The 18,455-nt window shown below is 41.9% G+C and overlaps 2 protein-coding genes across 2 annotated transcripts in view; both read left to right on the plus strand.

The window, feature by feature from the left end:
• The first annotated feature begins 846 nt into the window (after positions 1-846).
• On the plus strand, positions 847-7,379 carry ankrd1a (ankyrin repeat domain 1a (cardiac muscle)). The gene is made up of 9 exons (XM_041049891.1): positions 847-975; positions 2,076-2,261; positions 3,472-3,600; positions 4,057-4,164; positions 4,385-4,483; positions 4,635-4,733; positions 4,933-5,031; positions 5,538-5,636; positions 5,737-7,379. Exons 1-9 carry the CDS (start codon positions 949-951, stop codon positions 5,827-5,829), a joined length of 939 nt encoding a protein of 312 aa, XP_040905825.1. The 5' UTR covers positions 847-948; the 3' UTR covers positions 5,830-7,379.
• Positions 7,380-7,685: 306 nt separating this feature from the next.
• kif20ba (kinesin family member 20Ba) overlaps positions 7,686-18,455 on the plus strand; it is a 39,140-nt gene continuing 28,370 nt past the window's right edge. Inside the window, exons 1-19 of the mRNA XM_041050604.1 lie at positions 7,686-7,776; positions 8,388-8,496; positions 8,937-9,026; positions 9,339-9,461; positions 9,641-9,779; positions 10,171-10,355; positions 10,481-10,535; positions 10,843-11,049; positions 11,322-11,433; positions 11,739-11,810; positions 11,957-12,103; positions 12,537-12,699; positions 12,823-12,975; positions 13,117-13,245; positions 13,787-13,926; positions 14,187-14,307; positions 14,599-14,797; positions 14,995-15,179; positions 17,781-18,173. Of these exons, the coding sequence (XP_040906538.1) occupies positions 8,389-8,496; positions 8,937-9,026; positions 9,339-9,461; positions 9,641-9,779; positions 10,171-10,355; positions 10,481-10,535; positions 10,843-11,049; positions 11,322-11,433; positions 11,739-11,810; positions 11,957-12,103; positions 12,537-12,699; positions 12,823-12,975; positions 13,117-13,245; positions 13,787-13,926; positions 14,187-14,307; positions 14,599-14,797; positions 14,995-15,179; positions 17,781-18,173 (2,721 nt within the window). The 5' untranslated portion in view covers positions 7,686-7,776; position 8,388. The remainder of the gene's footprint in view (positions 7,777-8,387; positions 8,497-8,936; positions 9,027-9,338; positions 9,462-9,640; positions 9,780-10,170; positions 10,356-10,480; positions 10,536-10,842; positions 11,050-11,321; positions 11,434-11,738; positions 11,811-11,956; positions 12,104-12,536; positions 12,700-12,822; positions 12,976-13,116; positions 13,246-13,786; positions 13,927-14,186; positions 14,308-14,598; positions 14,798-14,994; positions 15,180-17,780; positions 18,174-18,455) is intronic.

An 18,455-nucleotide genomic window follows, 5' to 3' on the forward strand; every position in this document is an offset into this window, starting at 1 on the left:
CTGTGATTGGCTGCACTCAGAGGATGTTTGGAAGTGTGACTATTTATTCCTCAATCACCATGAACCTGCCTCCTCACAATGACATCACTGCATTTCTGTGGCCACATGCCACATGACGAGACGCTGCCAAAGATTGTCTATGCTCATGAAGATGAATCACTCTGTAGTTAATACGATGTGACCAACATCCAAAATAAGATGTTTCTTAATCACAGAAATCTTTTATGTAATTTGTTTTTGATGTCCTTGTAAGCCAAAGGTGTACATTTTTGTTTTACTGGGTCAAATTTTTTTTATTTTGCTGTTATAGTGAAAGCATCATGCAGAATATTTTAGGGCAAATCCTCATTTTTACAAAAATATGCGAGCAGTCAAATGCCTCTGTGCGTTACTATGGTGATGATCATACCTCAGGTTAAAGCTGATCCAGGACACAGCTCTGCAAAATGTGAACATTTGAAAAAGTTTCAGTTTCAGTGATAATTTAAACCTTTGCTTTCACTGCCAAAGAAATGGAAGTCAAGACACTTGTTAAAACATGTCTGATGCTCAAATATGAAAAGCAGTGATGACTCTTAACATTTCATCCCGTAACAGAGCTGAAGTAGTGACTCCTCTTTCCTCACGTCAGTCTTTGTATGGTGACACAGAGACCCCAGCAGCCCAAACTGGGCAGGTTGGTGGTGGGAGGGACTGTCTGTGGAGGTGGGGGGTGATGTTAGGAGCAGTGAGCATGAGGGCAGTAATATGATCTGAGTTGAGTGACAGGACCCCTATTTGTTTCTACAGAGGTTTGACAGGGCTATATAAGAGTCCGAGGCTCTGGCTGCAGCCAGAGGAGACAGACAGACAGACACTGACCATCACAGCAGAGCAGGAGACCAGTGGACATAACTCTACCTCCAATTACACACAGGGCTATTCAGCTACTTCACATTAAGGAGAAGAATGGGACTGCACAGTGTCGAGGAACTGGTAAGATCTACTGATGTGTATAGATGTAAATGAAGTATTGAGAGGAAGAGGAGGAGGTAGGCAGAGTAACAACAGGATTTCTCCTTCTTCTTAAAACCAGAGGCCTGAAAAACGCAGTAATGGATTTTTTTTTTACGTGAAAAGTAAAAAGCTGGAGAATTGATTTTCTCTGTTTTCAAATATGAATTGATATTTCCGTATTAGTTGAACTGAGAAAATCTTTTTTTTAAAGGGAACTTTTCTCATTCAAAATAAGTAAATAATACAGTGACTCTGCTAGAAACTGATCATGATTTAAAGGTGGAATTATTTTATTGGTCAGATTTTTAAATTGTTTTGCCTTTGACTGTATATGTAGAGCTCATATCACTTCCAATGGCACTCAGTAAAGGGATGTAAAAACAAAAAGAAGAAAACCTAGCTCTTTGTGGAGGGAAAAACACTCTTCACCTAAAATTTCACGCACAAACAAACCTTAAGAACAACTTAAAATTACCCCCGTTATCTCTTAATCGATGCGCACCACCTAATCTAAACTCTGGGCTCTTTAAATCACCTAATTTCATTGCTTAATTACCCTTTACCTTGGACGCTTAGGAGGCAGGCTGCTTAATTACAACTTAAAGTAAGGTAAAGATAATTAAACATTAAGGTAATTAAATACCAAACTGATTGCTATAAATAAAATGAAGCTGTTTTACCTGTTTCTGTTGTTACTGCACGTTTCATAAATGTTATTATTTGATATTGGAATGGAGGAGCTCTCCTCTTTGTGGTGACACTGTGGTGTGTTTACATTCCTCCTTTAGCATCAGGACTTGGTTCTGCAGCAGCTGAAACTGAGAACAGCACAAAATATTCGCATTTTTAGTCTCACTGTTACTGTGTAACATTGGGTTTTTCATAATACAAGAGTATTAATAAGTTTGGAAGTTAATGCTGACATTCAGACTTTTAGGAGGAGGAGCTTCAGGTCCAGTTTTAATTCTGTGCTCCAGCTGAACACATTGTTAATCAGGTTTCATGAAATTTCCTGTCCATATCACTGTGGTGGTTCAGGGTCAGAGTGTACGATCACCTCCACCTCTCTTCTCCTTCAGGTGACCAGTAAGAGGTCAGAGGGCAAAGAGGGAGACAACTTCCAAGGGGGCGTGTACGAGGCAGCTGTCAATCAGGAGAAACAGGATGACCGCCGGTCCCACAGTGAGCTGGGAGAGGGCGGAGGTCTGTCAGAGAAGAGTGACAGTGGCAGCGAACAGGAGGAAGTCAGCGTGGCAGCTCTCAATGTAAGAACACACAGATAACACCAACACCAGCACAGCGACACACAGTGCTCATCAGGGTACAGAGAGATGTAGAAAAATACTTCTCTCACTTCTAATTTAAATGCAAATATTTGGAGTTACAATAACTGAGCTAGTAGGTGAAACAGTAACAATTAGCAACTGCAGCAAAAACAAGCAGTGACAGTAAAGTTGTTTTGGTTCTAACAGTAAAAACAGTAGAAATAGTAGTTTACAGTGAAACACGAAGTGTTCAGATGATTTTTGTGGGTAAACGTAGTAAAACCAGGTTACACCAAGAAACATGAATAAAAGACAAGATGAGAAAAAGTTCAGCACTGAAAGTTTTACTGAAGTAAAAGTACAAGAGTGAATCCTCTCAGTGTTACATATTACATTATACGTACATCACAGAAATTACTATACTTTCACGCACAGAATTAGATGTGAAGCTGTGAAGGAGCTGATCTGCAAGTTCACAGAGCTCAGTCGGTCATTTAATGTTGATTATTTTTGCCTTAAAACTGTGAGCACAAGTAGAAGCAGACGGTCCATGCTGCCACCTGGAGGCATTTGGGAGTATAACACCTCTGTCTTACCTGTTCAAGTAAACCTGAACCTCATAATGATGCTTGATGCTTTGTAAATTTTTTGTTTGTTAGTTGTTAGTTGTAAAGTTTTAACTAGTTTTCTGTATTTTCATTTGGCCCGTGTTCTTTGTGCAGCTGTATTGTGTTTTGTGGATTAATGTGTGATGTCCTCATAATGTAATGAATATGTTGGGGTTTTTTTTAAAAGAGGAGCATTGATTCAAGTACAGTTGTGAGGTTGTGGTATTTACCCAGGGTATTTCCATTCTGTGAGACTTTCTCCTTCACTCTCACTGTTGCACTTTAACTGATTTTCAGATTATTTTAAAGGCAAATGGTGAGCTAATAAAATAAAACTCATTGCTGTATAAACTAACTGAAGCAGAACCTGAACAAGCTGCAACATGAAGCTGTATTCTGTGGACCTTCACTTTTTATGTTCAGGTCCATTTTACTTCCAAATACTCGTTAACCTTTTGAAGCAGGCCTCGCAGTGTTTCGTGCCATTTCACTTGATTATTATTCAGTGAATAAACAGAAGAATATTCTGCTTTTCAAAAAGAGCTTCTTCTTCTTTTGTTGTTGTTGTGTTGACATACTGTGTTTCATCTCTGCCCTGACAGACGGATAAAAGCGGTAGGCTGAAGTTGGAGACGGTGGACGACCTGTTCAACATCCTGCAGCTGAGGAAGAGGAGGAGAGACAGGAAGACTCACGTCCACAAGAAACAACAGCCAGAGCCTGAGACTGTGGTGAGATTTTATTCCGTAAATATTCTCTTTTAATCTTTTGATTTTCACAAGAGGAACAAAATATACTTACATGTCATAACACGGCTATTTGGGATGTATTTCCTGTGTGATTTATGGCAAAAATGACACAGCTGATTCTCATCAGCTGATTTGTTTGCATTTAAAATTGTGTGAGAATTAGTTCAATTCAGCCGAGTTTTTTTGAGGCATCTTGTGGCTGTTGGAGAAAACTCAGCATCCGAAACGTTACTGTGTTCATCAGGACTCAAAAGAGCCAGAAAATGATGATTGATTTTAGATAAAGCTGAGATGAACACGCTGTAGCCAACTCTCTATGTGTATGTCGATCAAATAAATGATCACTGAGGCTTTAACAGGCACAGCGTACATTATTCTCTTACCTGCATTTTATACATATGTATATGAACTTTTTTTTTTTTTGCATATACCTTCCAGCCAGAGACTGTGGATGAGCAGCTGTTTCTGACAGCAGCCATGGAGAACAAGCTGCCTGTGGTGGAGAAGTATCTGACTGATGGAGGGAACCCTAATGTAGCCGACCATGTGAGTGTCACACAGCAACATCTGGCTCTGTGGGTAGAAACATGGGTCTTGTTAAAGTATGCAAAGTGATCACACTTTCATAAAAATATACTTTAGGAGCTGGTGAAAATATAAAATAGTACAATTATTTGGGGGTTTATACTTTTAATTCCTCAGCTGTTTCAGAAAAGAAATTGTTCTTGATCTATTCAAAATAAAACTCAAATTCAAACACATCCAGTTCCAGAGAACAGCTCTGCACAAAGCCTCATTCAGAGGACACACAGAGGTCATGAAAAGACTCCTGGAGGCCGGAGCTGCCATCGAGAAAAAGGACAAGGTGAGGAGTCCAAACACTCCGCACAAACACAAACTCTTTCTTTCCTGTTTCATTCTTTCCTTTCTTTTCACTGTGTCTCTACACACAGCATCAGTGTTGAAATTCAGTGTGTGTGTGTGTGTGTGTGCGTGCATGCGTGTGTGTGTTTCAGCTGGAGGCCACAGCGGTCCACTGGGCCTGCAGAGGAGGCAGCCTGCCAGCCCTGCAGCTCCTCCTCAACCAGGGGGCCAAATTCACCTCCAGAGACAAGGTTGGTCCACAGAATGAACTGGGAGGAGGGGTCACACTATGTGCAGGCTTTGAAAATTCCCCACTTTGGCTCCATCTGGTGGTGTAGACAGCAGTGCACCCCACAACACTCCCAGAGCATTCACAAACAGGTTTTATCTATTTTTCTTGCATGAATTAATAAAACAGAAGTCATTTCTGCTCCTCTCTCCTCCCCTCAGCTGCACAGCACTCCTCTCCATGTGGCTGTGAGGACAGGACACAATGACTGTGCTGAGCATCTCATTCACTGTGGAGCTGACGTCAATGCCAAAGACAGAGTAAGGACTTAATCAGACAGGACAGAGCAAAGACCTGCAGAGTTCTCACAGAAACATCAAATCACCTGCTGCAGGACATGAACCTAAAACTACACTCATTATATTTACATTATATTTACTCATGTTAAAACATACAAAAATTAACTACACAACGTTTTAGCTTCAAGTTAAATCTTTGGACAATGTGTGCACACAAAATTAATGTGTAAGGAAATAATTAGATGTTTCTGCTCTCTGTTTAGTTCCAGGCTACTGAAGCAGTGAATAGAAAACAGCAAATTCTTTCTGAATTCAGAGCACAAACTACTGATTTATGCACAGTCAAAACATTTGTCTTGACATCTGTCACACTCTGTAAGACACACAGCTGATTACACAGTGAAAGAAACACACTCTGATCTGTCTTTCCTGACAGAGGTGACAGTACCTCATTATAAATAAAGAGCTTTTCTCATGCTGATTGAGAAACAACTCTCATGACGACATGTTTTCCTCCCACACCGAAGGACGGAGACACACCCATGCACGATGCCGTGAGAATAAACAGATTCAAGATGATCAAACTGTTGATGATGTACGGGGCCAGTCTCAACACCAAGAACTGTGTAAGTACAGAGCAACACGTCAGCACACACAGCGCATGAGCTTCCTTATTTATCTTCAGGTTCGGATTCACAACCTTTCTTGTTTATTTCTCCTGTGCAGGATGGAAAAACTCCAATGGAGACACTGTATTCGTGGCAGAATGGAGCAAAGAGCCTCCTGTGCAATTTCAATGAGGAGAAGACCAACCAGTAGAACCAGTAAAAGCAGAAACTGAGATCTGGGCACAAGATCTGCAGGTTTATCAGGACACAAAAAAAGTGGTAGAAAAAGGAAAATGCTGTATTTTTCTGGTCCATTCTGTCTTTTCCATACTGAGCTTTGTGAAGGACACAGGTCTCCTCTTAATGTCTCTTTATCCAGGGAGGCTTTGTAGAGTGTCCCTGCAAATTCAAACTTTCTCAGATGTTGACTGACAGATATTAACCCCCTCAGGAAATAACTGTGTTTAACACTAGATGCTGCAGGATATCTTAACTACGAGAGCATGTGTCATTAACATACCTCCTCCTGGTTGAAGGATCTGAACCAGCAACCTTCTGGGCTGGTTCTTTTACCTGCAGGTTGTTGGCAGACTTACATTTCCTCACGTTATTTGTTGATTATACGCACATCTTGTGTACTGTCCTGTGAGAGAAGAACTTTCCAAAAAGCAGTAGGGATTTGAAGGAACCCTCGATCAACAATGTGAATTCTAATCAGGGTGTAGTTAATAATGTGATTATTAACACTGATAGATTCATTGATCACCAAATATTGCTGGACAATGTCTCGGCTGACAACATTAAGATGTTTTTTTTTCTTAATATTTTCTTTAAGCTGAGTTGAAGTCAGCGATGCTGCATCGAGAAGATGACTTATTTATTGATTAATGGCAACTGTGGCCATTGATTTATTGGGTTTGATTGATTTATTTCAATACCATATATTTAATAACTGAGTGACTAATTGTCTAGAGTTATACTTTAGTTAATTATAAGTTAATGATTTGTATAAAACTCCAGCTAGGTGTGAAAAGTTATAAACTGGAGGAACTGAGCCTCCTCTTGCTGGTAGATGATGTGTGTTGTGCTTAAACATTCAGATGAGTTTAACCAATTTCTTTGGTCTTGTGAATTTCAAGACTGAGAGATAAGACAGGATGAAGTAAGTTTCTGGATCAGGTTGAAAAGAATCTCTCTGCTAACAGATTTGCACTCATTTCACTACTTGTTTGCTTTTTGTTTTCTCTTGACTGGAGCAAATCCCTATAGACAGTAAAATGGACAGCTACTGTTGATCTCGTCTCCTGCAGTGACGTGCATCAAGCCACATAATCCTGAATTAGATGTCCTTTGGAATGTGTACTGCTTTAATTCATAAAGGGAAACTCACAGCTGAGAGAGTGTGTTTGATATTCACACTTTTTCAGGTGAAATCCAGCCTCGGTTAGTTTGACTTGTCTGGGGCTTCAACTGGCCCCAGGTCTGCCACAGCGAGACCCTGACAGCCCAGCTGCTAGCCCTTTGGTTCTGTTGCAATGAAGATATTTTGAGAATGTGGCTCCTCTTCTCTCCAGAGTTCTAGTTGAAAACACACACACATACAAGAGTCTGAGAGGGAGGGAACTGAAAAGTCACTGTTGGTTCAGAGGATGTGTGAAAAGTGGACTGAACAAGTCTTGATATATGAATGACAATCAGATGTATTTTCTATTGTTGAAGATGTCTGTAAATTTTGGATTGACTGAATAAAACAGACTTTGAATTTAAGCTGTTTCTTATTGAGAGAGAGAGAGAGAGAGAGAGAGAGAGAGAGAGAGAGAGAGAGAGAGAGACTGTCTTGTAAGACAAAGAAGCCTAACCCTTTTCTTTGCTGCATAATATAATAGTATATACTCCACCTTCCAGTTGTACTTAACATGTATAGAAACCAGTTACCTTAAACACACCATTGTCTGAGGACCTCTGGGTAAGATGCTCTGATTTCCGACCAAATCAGTGATTCGTGAACGCCGCACGGTTGTTTAGTTCCTGCTTGAATCCGATTGGTCCGTTTCAAACTCAGACCGCGGACGTGTTGTTGTCTTTAGCTCAGCGTTTGCTAGCACACAAAAGAATATTCTTCTGTCTCCGTACCTGATGTCGCGAATATAACTGCCAGGTAAGTCTCTTTGTCGAGTGATATCCCAGGTGTAGTGTCGTGCGTTGCGTTTGTCTCGGAAAAGTAAACGGACATTTGTTGAACTGTTGTAATTGTCGGTTGACAGTGACCAGCTAAGTGGTTAGCGATTAGCGTCTGTGTTGCTAATAGACATGAATTCAAAAGACTCAAAATGGCTTTATACATCGGCCGAAACAGAAAACACTATCAAAGAGGTTTTAGCTTGAGCTCAATGCCAACAACCGTGAGCTCAATGCTAACAACCAGGCCGCCGTGCGGTACTTTCCTCTGTAAAGTTAACTTCAAGCCATTTCAGGTGAATCCCTGCCTGCGGGATGTGAACAGACCGTTGGTTAACAAAGCTTTTATCGAAAGTTGCGAGGTGAATAACGTGTGTACCGAAACCACCGTGAACCCCCGACGGTTTGTGGAAAGTGTCGTTACGAAGGGCCCAGGTTTTTTTAAGGGTGTGACACACAGTCCACAGCACTCTGAAACTACCGCAGCACGGTGGCTAACGTTACACCTGCTCTCCCAAAGTTTATGTAACCCTTGACCTTTTGCCCTTTGGCAGCTTTTTGCTTTACTTTTTGTTTGTTTGTTTGTTTCAGGATGATGGAATCGTGCCTGAACCACAAGCCTGGTAGACGGGAACAGACAGAGGTCGACGAACTGAAGAGAGACCTCTCATCAGAGTTCAGTCCCTTACCAGACCCGCAGGTAAACCTACTAGTGAAAGGCAATTCACAGTGATACTATCAATAATTTTGACCACCATAATAATGATAATATAAAAATCTATTTAGGGCCCTGGCAGCGTCAGGCTTCTCCCAGCATGCCCTGTGTGTAAGGCTAAGGTCGCTTGTCCGTCACTTGAATGAACCACACTAATATTAGAAATTTTGAGATTGCTTCTTTTATGTAACCTGGGATTTTTAGATCATTTTGCAGTGTAATTTCTTAATTTAACCTGTGGGGGGCGTGGCATGCTTTTTAAAATGTATGCTTATTCCATTTGTTTACACACTGTTTGCCTATTAACAAGTGGTTGCCTGTTATGTTGTTTACTAATCCAGCTGTGAGCTTCAACCTAATGCCATAAAGTGTAGTCTTTCTGTTTCCTGTTGCTGTTTTTGACGAAACCTTGATGTGTTGTGAAGCGTTCCAGCGGTGAGGAGAGAGAACACCTTCAGGTCTACCTCCGAATCCGACCCTTCACCTCGGCAGAGAGCAATAATGGAGAGTCACAGGTAGAAATAAAGAAAAATGCTTTATGAATACTCCATATGCAGGGAAATTAATACCAGTGACTCATGTCGCTGCCTGGGTTTCTGCCTACTTTACTCAGACAGTGCTGACTTGAAGACATTTCAGGACCCTCCCAAAACTAGGCTTTGTTTTAGAGTTAAACTGTCCTGCTGTTTAAGATCAACCATAACTGAATTCCCCTGATCACTTTGTAGATGCAGATCATTTAAATAGATATAAACTAACATAGATATTCTGAAAGAGCTATAAATGATTTTTGTCTTGTCTGCCTCCACCTTTTTTGTTTTTAACAGGATTGTGTTGCCATCGAGCCTCCTGACACAGTTCTGCTGAAGCCTCCCAGTCTGTCCCTCTCAGGGAGGCTTAGCTCAGACAAATCACTTCCACAGACTGGGCAGCGCTTCCAGTTCTCAAAGGTTGGTGTTTCCTGGAAGATTAGAAAGCCAGAAGAGTTTATTTCCTCAGAAAGATTTATTTTCTTTTCTCAGACTTATGTTTGGATATGTGTTTGTTTTATTTTAATCAAGAATCAGTTTTGAATATACATATAAGTTTCTCCTCATGATTGATAGGCTTTTTTTCTTTCCCTCAACAGGTGTATGGTCCTGAGACGACACAGAGAGAGCTGTTTGAAGGCACAGTAAAGGATTTGGTGAAAGACGTCCTTGAAGGGGGAAACTCTCTGGTTTTCACTTATGGAGTCACCAACGCAGGGAAGACCTTCACATTCTTAGGTCTGTTCCACTCCCTCATACATTTTATTTATTTATTTATTTATTTTTAGTTTGCGTGATGACACGTGTAATTGGTGATTTTTCTTTTATTCTTTCACAGTACTTTTTACATTTCCAATCTAATACAACTCACTGAACATATGAATGGTTAGACCTCCAAGTGTTGACTGTTGCATTTCATGTGTAACTGTGAGCCTCTGCATTGTCATTGCTCCAATGAAAGTTCATGCTCACGTCCGCGTCTGAGAAAGCGATGACCTTACTGTAGCTCAGACATAGATAATAATCCACCTGTTCTGAATGATGATAAATGACATAGATAAGACAGATGATAACAGAAGTACCGTACTGTAGCTTGACACAGTCCAACAATATGCTCTGGTCTCTTTAGGTCCAGATGCTGATGCCGGTATCCTGCCCAGGTCTCTTAATGTGATCTTCAACAGTATTGATGAGCAGGTTTTCAGTGGAATGAGCATCAAACCTCACCGCTGCCGAGAGTTCACACGACTCACGAAGGAGCAGCAGACTGAGGAGGTGTTGTTCAAGAGAAACCTCTTCAAGCAACTTAAAGAGGTTACCTGACTGTCCTGTGTGTCCTCTGTCAGTGCTTTATAAACATGTATATAAATAACTTATTAAAGAATATAAAGGTCTTTGATGCATTTTTAACATTTTCATCTTTACTCTTTGTCTTTTAGAGTGAGAAGAGCAACGCCAGCCTTTTGAACTTGACCAATAAGACTCTCCTTGAAGGCAAGATTTAGATTTGTCTTTTAATTCCCTATCTGTTAATTAGTTATTGGTTGTTTTTCTGCTTTTGTGTACTGCAGCTGTGAATCTGACAATGAAGCCACCTGTGCACTGTTGATAAAGTTTTACTGATTGTAGCAGCACTGTCGGCCTTTGTTTATGTTTCCCAAATTTACTGGTCAAGTCTAAAGAGTGAATGGATTTTTAAAAATCCCATTTACCGTAAGGAGTTTTATTCTATGTAAAAGTGATGTGGATAATCACTGTGTTACTACAGGGTAACGTGTTTTAATGCCTGTTTGTTTTGCAGGTGCCTCCATACTGGGGGTGTCTGGAGCAGCAGAGGACAAAATCAGCCTGGAGGTGGAAACGCACACGAAGTTCTCTGTCTGGGTTTCTTTCTGTGAAATCTACAATGAGAACATTCACGACCTCCTGGAGGTCGTACCCAGTGGGGCTCCGAGGAGGACAGTGCTGCGTCTGTCCCAGGATGTCAAGGGCAACGCTTTTGTCAAAGGTTTGAATGGCCAGCTTTCTTGTTCTAATGAACCTTCTATGTTTTCTTTAAACAAATTGCTTTGTGGGATTTTGCTATGGAGTGTTGATAATTGAAAAGCCATTGGTTTTCGTTAACACCCTGTAACAGCTCCACAGTTATCTGAGACTAGTGGACAGGTTTTGTGTACTCTACATGCCCAACATGTTACTGAACATGATACTCCTACTCTTCCCACCGTAAAAGTAGCTTTTTCTAGTCTGTTTGTATGAATATCCTGTTTTTGTATGTAGATCTGCGTTGGATTCAGGTAAATAGTGCAGAAGAGGCTTACAAGGTGATGAAGCTGGGCAAGAAGAACCAGAGCTTCTCCTCCACCCGACTCAACCAGCTCTCCAGCAGGAGGTGAGGACGACAGGCAGCAGCCTTTACAGATACTTAACAATGAACGTAAAGGCTAAAAAAAAAAATCTTAGATCACCAACCACCTGCAGCCTTAAGGAACCGTTGGTTTATTGTGTGGAGTACAGTTGTCACTGCATAAACACAATTCACATTAACAAGGTTGAGATGAATAAATCTGAGCTAAGTCTCAGAAACATGACGTCTGTTCACGTTGCAGTTGTGTCGTATGCTGTTATGTTTTTGTACATATTTCTTCAGGTGCTTTTTCACTCAGTCTGTTTACACCATCTTGTCTCTCTCTGCAGTCACAGTATTTTTTCCATTCGCATTTTGAGGATTGAGGATATTGGGACTCCAAGGGTCCACACAGTCAGTGAGTGAGTAAAAGTTTAGTTTTAACAGGGTATATAAGCACGGTGTTAGGTACAGTTAAATTAAAATACAGTTTATTGTTGTGAAACAAGGTGCATGTGTGCAGAGAAATCCTAGTATCCTTTATATGGATTTATGTGTTTGCCATCAGGTTGTGTCTGTGTGACCTGGCTGGCTCGGAGCGATGTGCCAAAACCCAGAATAAGGGAGATCGTCTGAAAGAAGCTGGAAACATCAACACCTCACTGCTCATCCTGGGAAAATGCATCAACGCACTGCGACACAATCAGCAGGCAAAGTGAGATCATTACCTGTCTCTCATTCTCTCTGTTCTCAGTCGATCATGAGTCAGAAGACTTTATGCAGTGTGAAAGGATCACTCAGTAGAAATCACAGAGCATTAACACACAAGTCTGCAGTTCTTCAGAGCTTTTTTTTTCTTCCACCACACTGTTTAGATTTACTGTGTGGTCGAATTATGTCTCTCTTTAACCTGCGCTGGCAGAAAAAAAACAAAGCAAAGAAACTTAAAACTCTGCCACCAGACAAAGTCTGCGACTACCTGAGGAAGAGTTGAACATCTAGTGGCTAAAAGGCTACTAGATTAATGACTCAGTGTGTGCTGGATGTGTAAGTTATCATTCAGTTCAGCTGAGTGTGGCAATGCAAACAGTTCAAAATGCACATATATCAAATCCAGATACGTTTTGTTTGTCTGTTCCCACCCTCAGGCTGCTTCAGCATGTTCCTTTCAGGGAAAGCAAGCTCACACACTACCTGCAGGGCTTTTTCTGTGGTCGAGGTAAAGCCTGCATGATCGTCAACATCAACCAGTGTGCCTCCATGTATGACGAGACCCTCAACGTCCTCAAATTCTCTGCTGTGGCACAGAAGGTGCAAACACATTTTCATTTTCTCTCTCATTGTGCTCCGCTCTCTGGACTTCTTTCAGTCAGCAAGTGTTCCCTTATTTTATGTTCAGCCAGTTTGGAACTGACCAAAACTTTCTGTTTTCAGGTTGTGGTTCTGTCCACAAGGCTCCTTCCCACCATACCCCAGAGGTCTGCCAGTGAGGTATCCTTCATCATCGACAATGCTGACAGGAAGGCTCTTCAGAGCAGCAGGAGGAGCTCCTTGAATGGCTGGGAGAGTAGCCTCGAGGATGTTCAGGTGCAGGCTTCATCACTTCATGAGAGTCCTCCCCCTTTATTACAGTTTATACAGTATTGTACTGCAGTTTGAATCTTACTTTACTCGGCTTAACTTGTCACTAAATATATCCTCATTGTGTTATAAAAATCTTTTGTCCAGGAGGATGTTGGTGATGAGTATGAGGAAGAAAACAGCCTGATGGAGGACACAATGGATCAGACTGGCAATGAAGACGATGATGATGATGAAAATGATGATAAAATTCTCATCAGTAAAAAGACGCACCAGGTCAGACCCTTATCATTTTAATTTTCTGAAGTGCTCTTGACAAAGAAGTTGCAGATAAGTGCTTAGCATGTCATTAAAGGGGATAAGTGCCTCCCACTTATTGCCATTTGTTCTTGCCTCCCTGGTGTTTCACCAGAGAGGCAAGAATAAATTCAGAGAAAATTAATGAATGCAAAATATTGAAGAGTAAGGTAGATTGTAGCATCGAGAAAACAAATGACCCGTAATTCATGGCTATTGGAGAAGCTGTTTCTATGAAACGTTTTTTTCCTGCTCATTATTTTATATGAGTCTGCCCCCTCACTTTGATTAGGAAGGAGGTTGGAAGGTGATTCACTGGCTTGTGAGAAGATTTTTATGTTTTGATGAGATTTTCACGTTCCTGCCTGTGCCACAGTTTTCTAGAATAAAATCTACTTTTTTAAATTAACAGGACATGTAGTGAATAGATTCAGTAATGTTACATGACTTCTTTAATATTAAAATATTATATTAAAACTCTACATTGTGCTGTGCTGGTATTTTGCTTCCTGTTCCTCAGAGGCAGGCGGCTGTGTTGAAACAGCTACAGGTGCAGCTGAAGAAGGAGCGAGCGGAGAGTCTGCTCATGGAGGCGCGAGTGAGAGAGGAGATCAGCCGAGAGTTCTCCGAGCTGTTCTCTGAGATGCAGAACGACTACAAGTGAGACATTTTTGTTAATGCGTATGTCCATGTGTTCACAAAGCCACTTGTGGTCTTTTACTGTAGTGCACTGCCTCACATTCACACAGTTACCAGGGTTTTCCCTTCACAGACTGTATTAAATAGCTGAGGAACTCATGTGTGTCCTTTTTTAAAAGGAACATTTTGTTGGTGTTAAACTGAAATCCGTTTCTGGGACAAAGATAAAGTTTTGTGTATAAGATATTTAAGTCATACAAATGTGAACTTGTTTGGTGCAGTGACCGTCTGGGGAGGGAGAGAGAGATCTTGGAGGAGCGAGCAGAAAGGAGACTCGAGATCTTCAAGAACCTTATCGACAAAATGGCCAAAGCTGGAACCAGTCAAGACACACAGGCCATGGTAACACAAACGCTCTCTTTCTAGGCAAAGCAAAGGGAATTGCAAGGTTTCTAACATTTCATACAAGGACAAACAAGTTATTCGATCTCTTTTTGACATCCTGAATGAATTACCTAGGGAGAAATTTGTATATAGCTACTCAAGTGGGTATGGATTTAAGCATCTTGTTCCAGGATACTCTTTCCGATTTGATTGAACCACCTCAGGGCACCAAACCTGGATGTTTTGATTGTGGGGATGTGCTCACTAATCTCTCTGATTAATACGTCTGATGTTTCCTTCCTCCTTCAGGACACGTCTCTGGACTCCTACTCCTCTGAATTAGCAGACATAAAGAAGGCCGCTGAGGCTGCTCAGAGGTGTCTGGGTTCAGACCAAGCAGGGCCTTGTGGAGACAGAAGTGACGCTGTCGAGGAGCTGGAGAGGAAGGTGCTGGAACTGAATGAGCACCAGCGGAAAGTGGAAGAGCAGATGACTAAAAAACACAATGGTAAAAACACATATCAGCATCTTAATCTGGTTATAGGTATATGTTGGATGCATATTATTTATTATTTTGTAATTTGGCTGAACTGATCTAAAGGAATTGATTGTCCTCAAACCATGAAGCCTGTACAAAATATTGAACACCTCTTGCCTGTTTTTTACATTCCATTGTATTACTCTGTTTTCTGTGTTATTTCACAGGTGAAACCTTTGGAGTAGAGGATGAGGAGAAAAAGCAGCTTCTCGCTCAGCTCCAGGAGAAGCTGTCAGAGATCGCCCGGCTAGAGAAACAAGTGGCAGACCTGCAGAGGGCAGCAGAGCTGGGCTCACAGGGCCGCACCTTGCTGGTCGAGGAGGGGAGTTCAAGTGAGAGAGAACAGCTGCAGGTAAGAACCCCGGAGAAAGAAGGACACAACCAGGAAGAAGCGCTCAATGTCCTGAAAGAGGAGAAGCGATGTCTCGGGTGTCTGATAACTCTTAGTGGGAAAGCTGAGTTTAATCCTCTCTTGTGTGTGTCCTCCTCTCAGTGTTAGGCTTTGTGGTTTGTTTTATCTGGAAAGAGGTGTTGATTTCCCCTTATCATTGGTATGCAGCTCTGTGAATTCATGCTGCCACAGGCTACTGGTGTTGACCAATGAGGATCTTCACTAAATCAGTTGGGGGTTTATGCCTTATTCAGTGGTACATCAGCAGCAGGAGGGTAGAAATTTGTGCACTCGCATTTTCATAGATTCAGGGAGTTAAACCAATGACCTGTGCACAAGCTTGACTTTCTAACCCCCGGCTGTCCTCTGGCTTACATACATTAACCTGATTTTTGTTATGGGCTGAAGCCTGTATGTCTAGGGCTTACTCATATCTAGGTCACCTGGATTAGCATGTAAAATATTTTCCATTTACTGAGAGAGAACATAGTAACGTAATTTCAACTCAGTATGGCCCTAGAATGTGACTGTGGTTCTTGGATAATGCGCCGTATTTAAGTTGTGTTCAGAAACAGCCACTAAGCCTTACGAAGGATGTTTGATGACTGTACAACTAATTAATTAGTTAATTACTACAGAAAACAAGAAATAACCCAGAATTACTAAACACACATTCCCATTTCAGTAAAGGGCAACAAAGGGCACCAGTGACTATCTGGATCCTAACAAAAATCCACTTTAGGAAAGGCTGACAGTATGACAGTGACAGTATGACAGTGACAGTGTGACAGTGACAGTATGACAGTGACAGTACGACAGTGACAGTATGACAGTGACAGTACGACAGTGACAGTATGACAGTGACAGTATGACAGTGACAGTACGACAGTGACAGTGTGACAGTGACAGTATGACAGTGACAGTGACAGTATGACAGTGACAGTATGACAGTGACAGAGTGACAGTGACAGTATGACAGTGACAGTACGACAGTGACAGTATGACAGTGACAGTGACAGTACGACAGTGACAGTATGACAGTGACAGTGACAGTATGACAGTGACAGAGTGACAGTGACAGTATGACAGTGACAGTGTGACAGTATGACAGTGACAGTATGACAGTGACAGTGTGACAGTGACAGAGTGACAGTGACAGTATGACAGTGACAGTGTGACAGTGACAGTACGACAGTGACAGTACGACAGTGACAGTATGACAGTGACAGTGTGACAGTGACAGTGTGACAGTGACAGTGTGACAGTGACAGTATGACAGTGACAGAGTGACAGTGACAGAGTGACAGTGACAGTGTGACAGTGACAGTATGACAGTGACAGTACGACAGTGACAGAGTGACAGTGACAGTACGACAGTGACAGTACGACAGTGACAGTACGACAGTGACAGTGTGACAGTGACAGTACGACAGTGACAGTGACAGTATGACAGTGACAGAGTGACAGTGACAGTATGACAGTGACAGTACGACAGTGACAGTGTGACAGTGACAGTATGACAGTGACAGTGACAGTATGACAGTGACAGTATGACAGTGACAGAGTGACAGTGACAGTATGACAGTGACAGTACGACAGTGACAGTATGACAGTGACAGTGACAGTACGACAGTGACAGTATGACAGTGACAGTGACAGTATGACAGTGACAGAGTGACAGTGACAGTATGACAGTGACAGTGTGACAGTATGACAGTGACAGTATGACAGTGACAGTGTGACAGTGACAGAGTGACAGTGACAGTATGACAGTGACAGTGTGACAGTGACAGTACGACAGTGACAGTACGACAGTGACAGTATGACAGTGACAGTATGACAGTGACAGTGTGACAGTGACAGTGTGACAGTGACAGTGTGACAGTGACAGTATGACAGTGACAGTATGACAGTGACAGAGTGACAGTGACAGTGTGACAGTGACAGTATGACAGTGACAGTACGACAGTGACAGAGTGACAGTGACAGTACGACAGTGACAGTACGACAGTGACAGTACGACAGTGACAGTGTGACAGTGACAGTACGACAGTGACAGTGACAGTATGACAGTGACAGAGTGACAGTGACAGTATGACAGTGACAGTATGACAGTGACAGTATGACAGTGTGACAGTACGACAGTGACAGTACGACAGTGACAGTACGACAGTGACAGTGCGACAGTGACAGTACGACAGTGACAGTACGACAGTATGACAGTGACAGAGTGACAGTGACAGTATGACAGTGACAGTATGACAGTGACAGTATGACAGTGTGACAGTATGACAGTGACAGTATGACAGTGACAGTGACAGTATGACAGTGACAGTGACAGTATGACAGTGACAGTATTGTATAGTATGTCTTCCTATGTCATTTGCAGTTACTGAGTTAAAACATGCAAAACCCCTTCTACCCCTTGGGCAGCTCCAAAACAACACTGCAAGACTTGCTGATCTCTGTTTTCAGTGACATTGTCCTTATCCACGTTAAATGTATTATTTTTATGCTGTTTAGTCACTAAACTAAGTATTAATCTGTCCTTTTAACACCCAGGAGGCGTTGACTGTCCTTGAGAAGGAGAAGAAAGCCAGAGAAGCTGCCCTCGCTGCTTTGGAATACCAGACTATGGGCAAAGAGGAGGCACTGGCATCCTTAGAGGAGGAGAGGAAAGCAAGGGAGGAGGCCCTCGCCTCACTTGGGGAGCTGAGGCAAAGCAAAGAGGAGGCGCTAGCATCCCTCGAAGAAGAGAGAAAAGAGAAAGAAAAAGCCATAGCAGCGTTTGCAGAAATGAAACAAAGCAGAGAGGAGGCTCAGTCTTTTCTGGAGATGGAAAGGAAGGAGAGCTGCAGGCTGGTTGAGGAGAGAGAAAAGAGGCAACAGGAGGGTGATGCTCTCCAACAGGAAGTCAGAGAGCTAACGGCCAAACTGGAAGCCGCTGAGCACCAGGTGGGCCACACTGTGATTTTTTAACCTTTTGCTAAAATTAAACTGGAAAACCACCAACCAGTAAGAGAGGCTGGTTTGTCTTTAAACGGGTTTCTCCTAAAAGTCTGCTCAATTCATCTTGTGAGGGATTACAATTAATTTTACTGATAAATTTATTGATAAATTATTTTATTGATTGATGTGATCAGCCTAAAATTTTCAATGATTCATGAAATAACAATAGTTATCTCAATATACTGTGCACTATTTGTGTTGATTGGTGGTTTTGTATTGAGAGGTCTG

Source organism: Toxotes jaculatrix, chromosome 11 (assembly GCF_017976425.1).
Source record: "Toxotes jaculatrix isolate fToxJac2 chromosome 11, fToxJac2.pri, whole genome shotgun sequence".
NCBI lineage: Eukaryota > Metazoa > Chordata > Actinopteri > Toxotidae > Toxotes > Toxotes jaculatrix.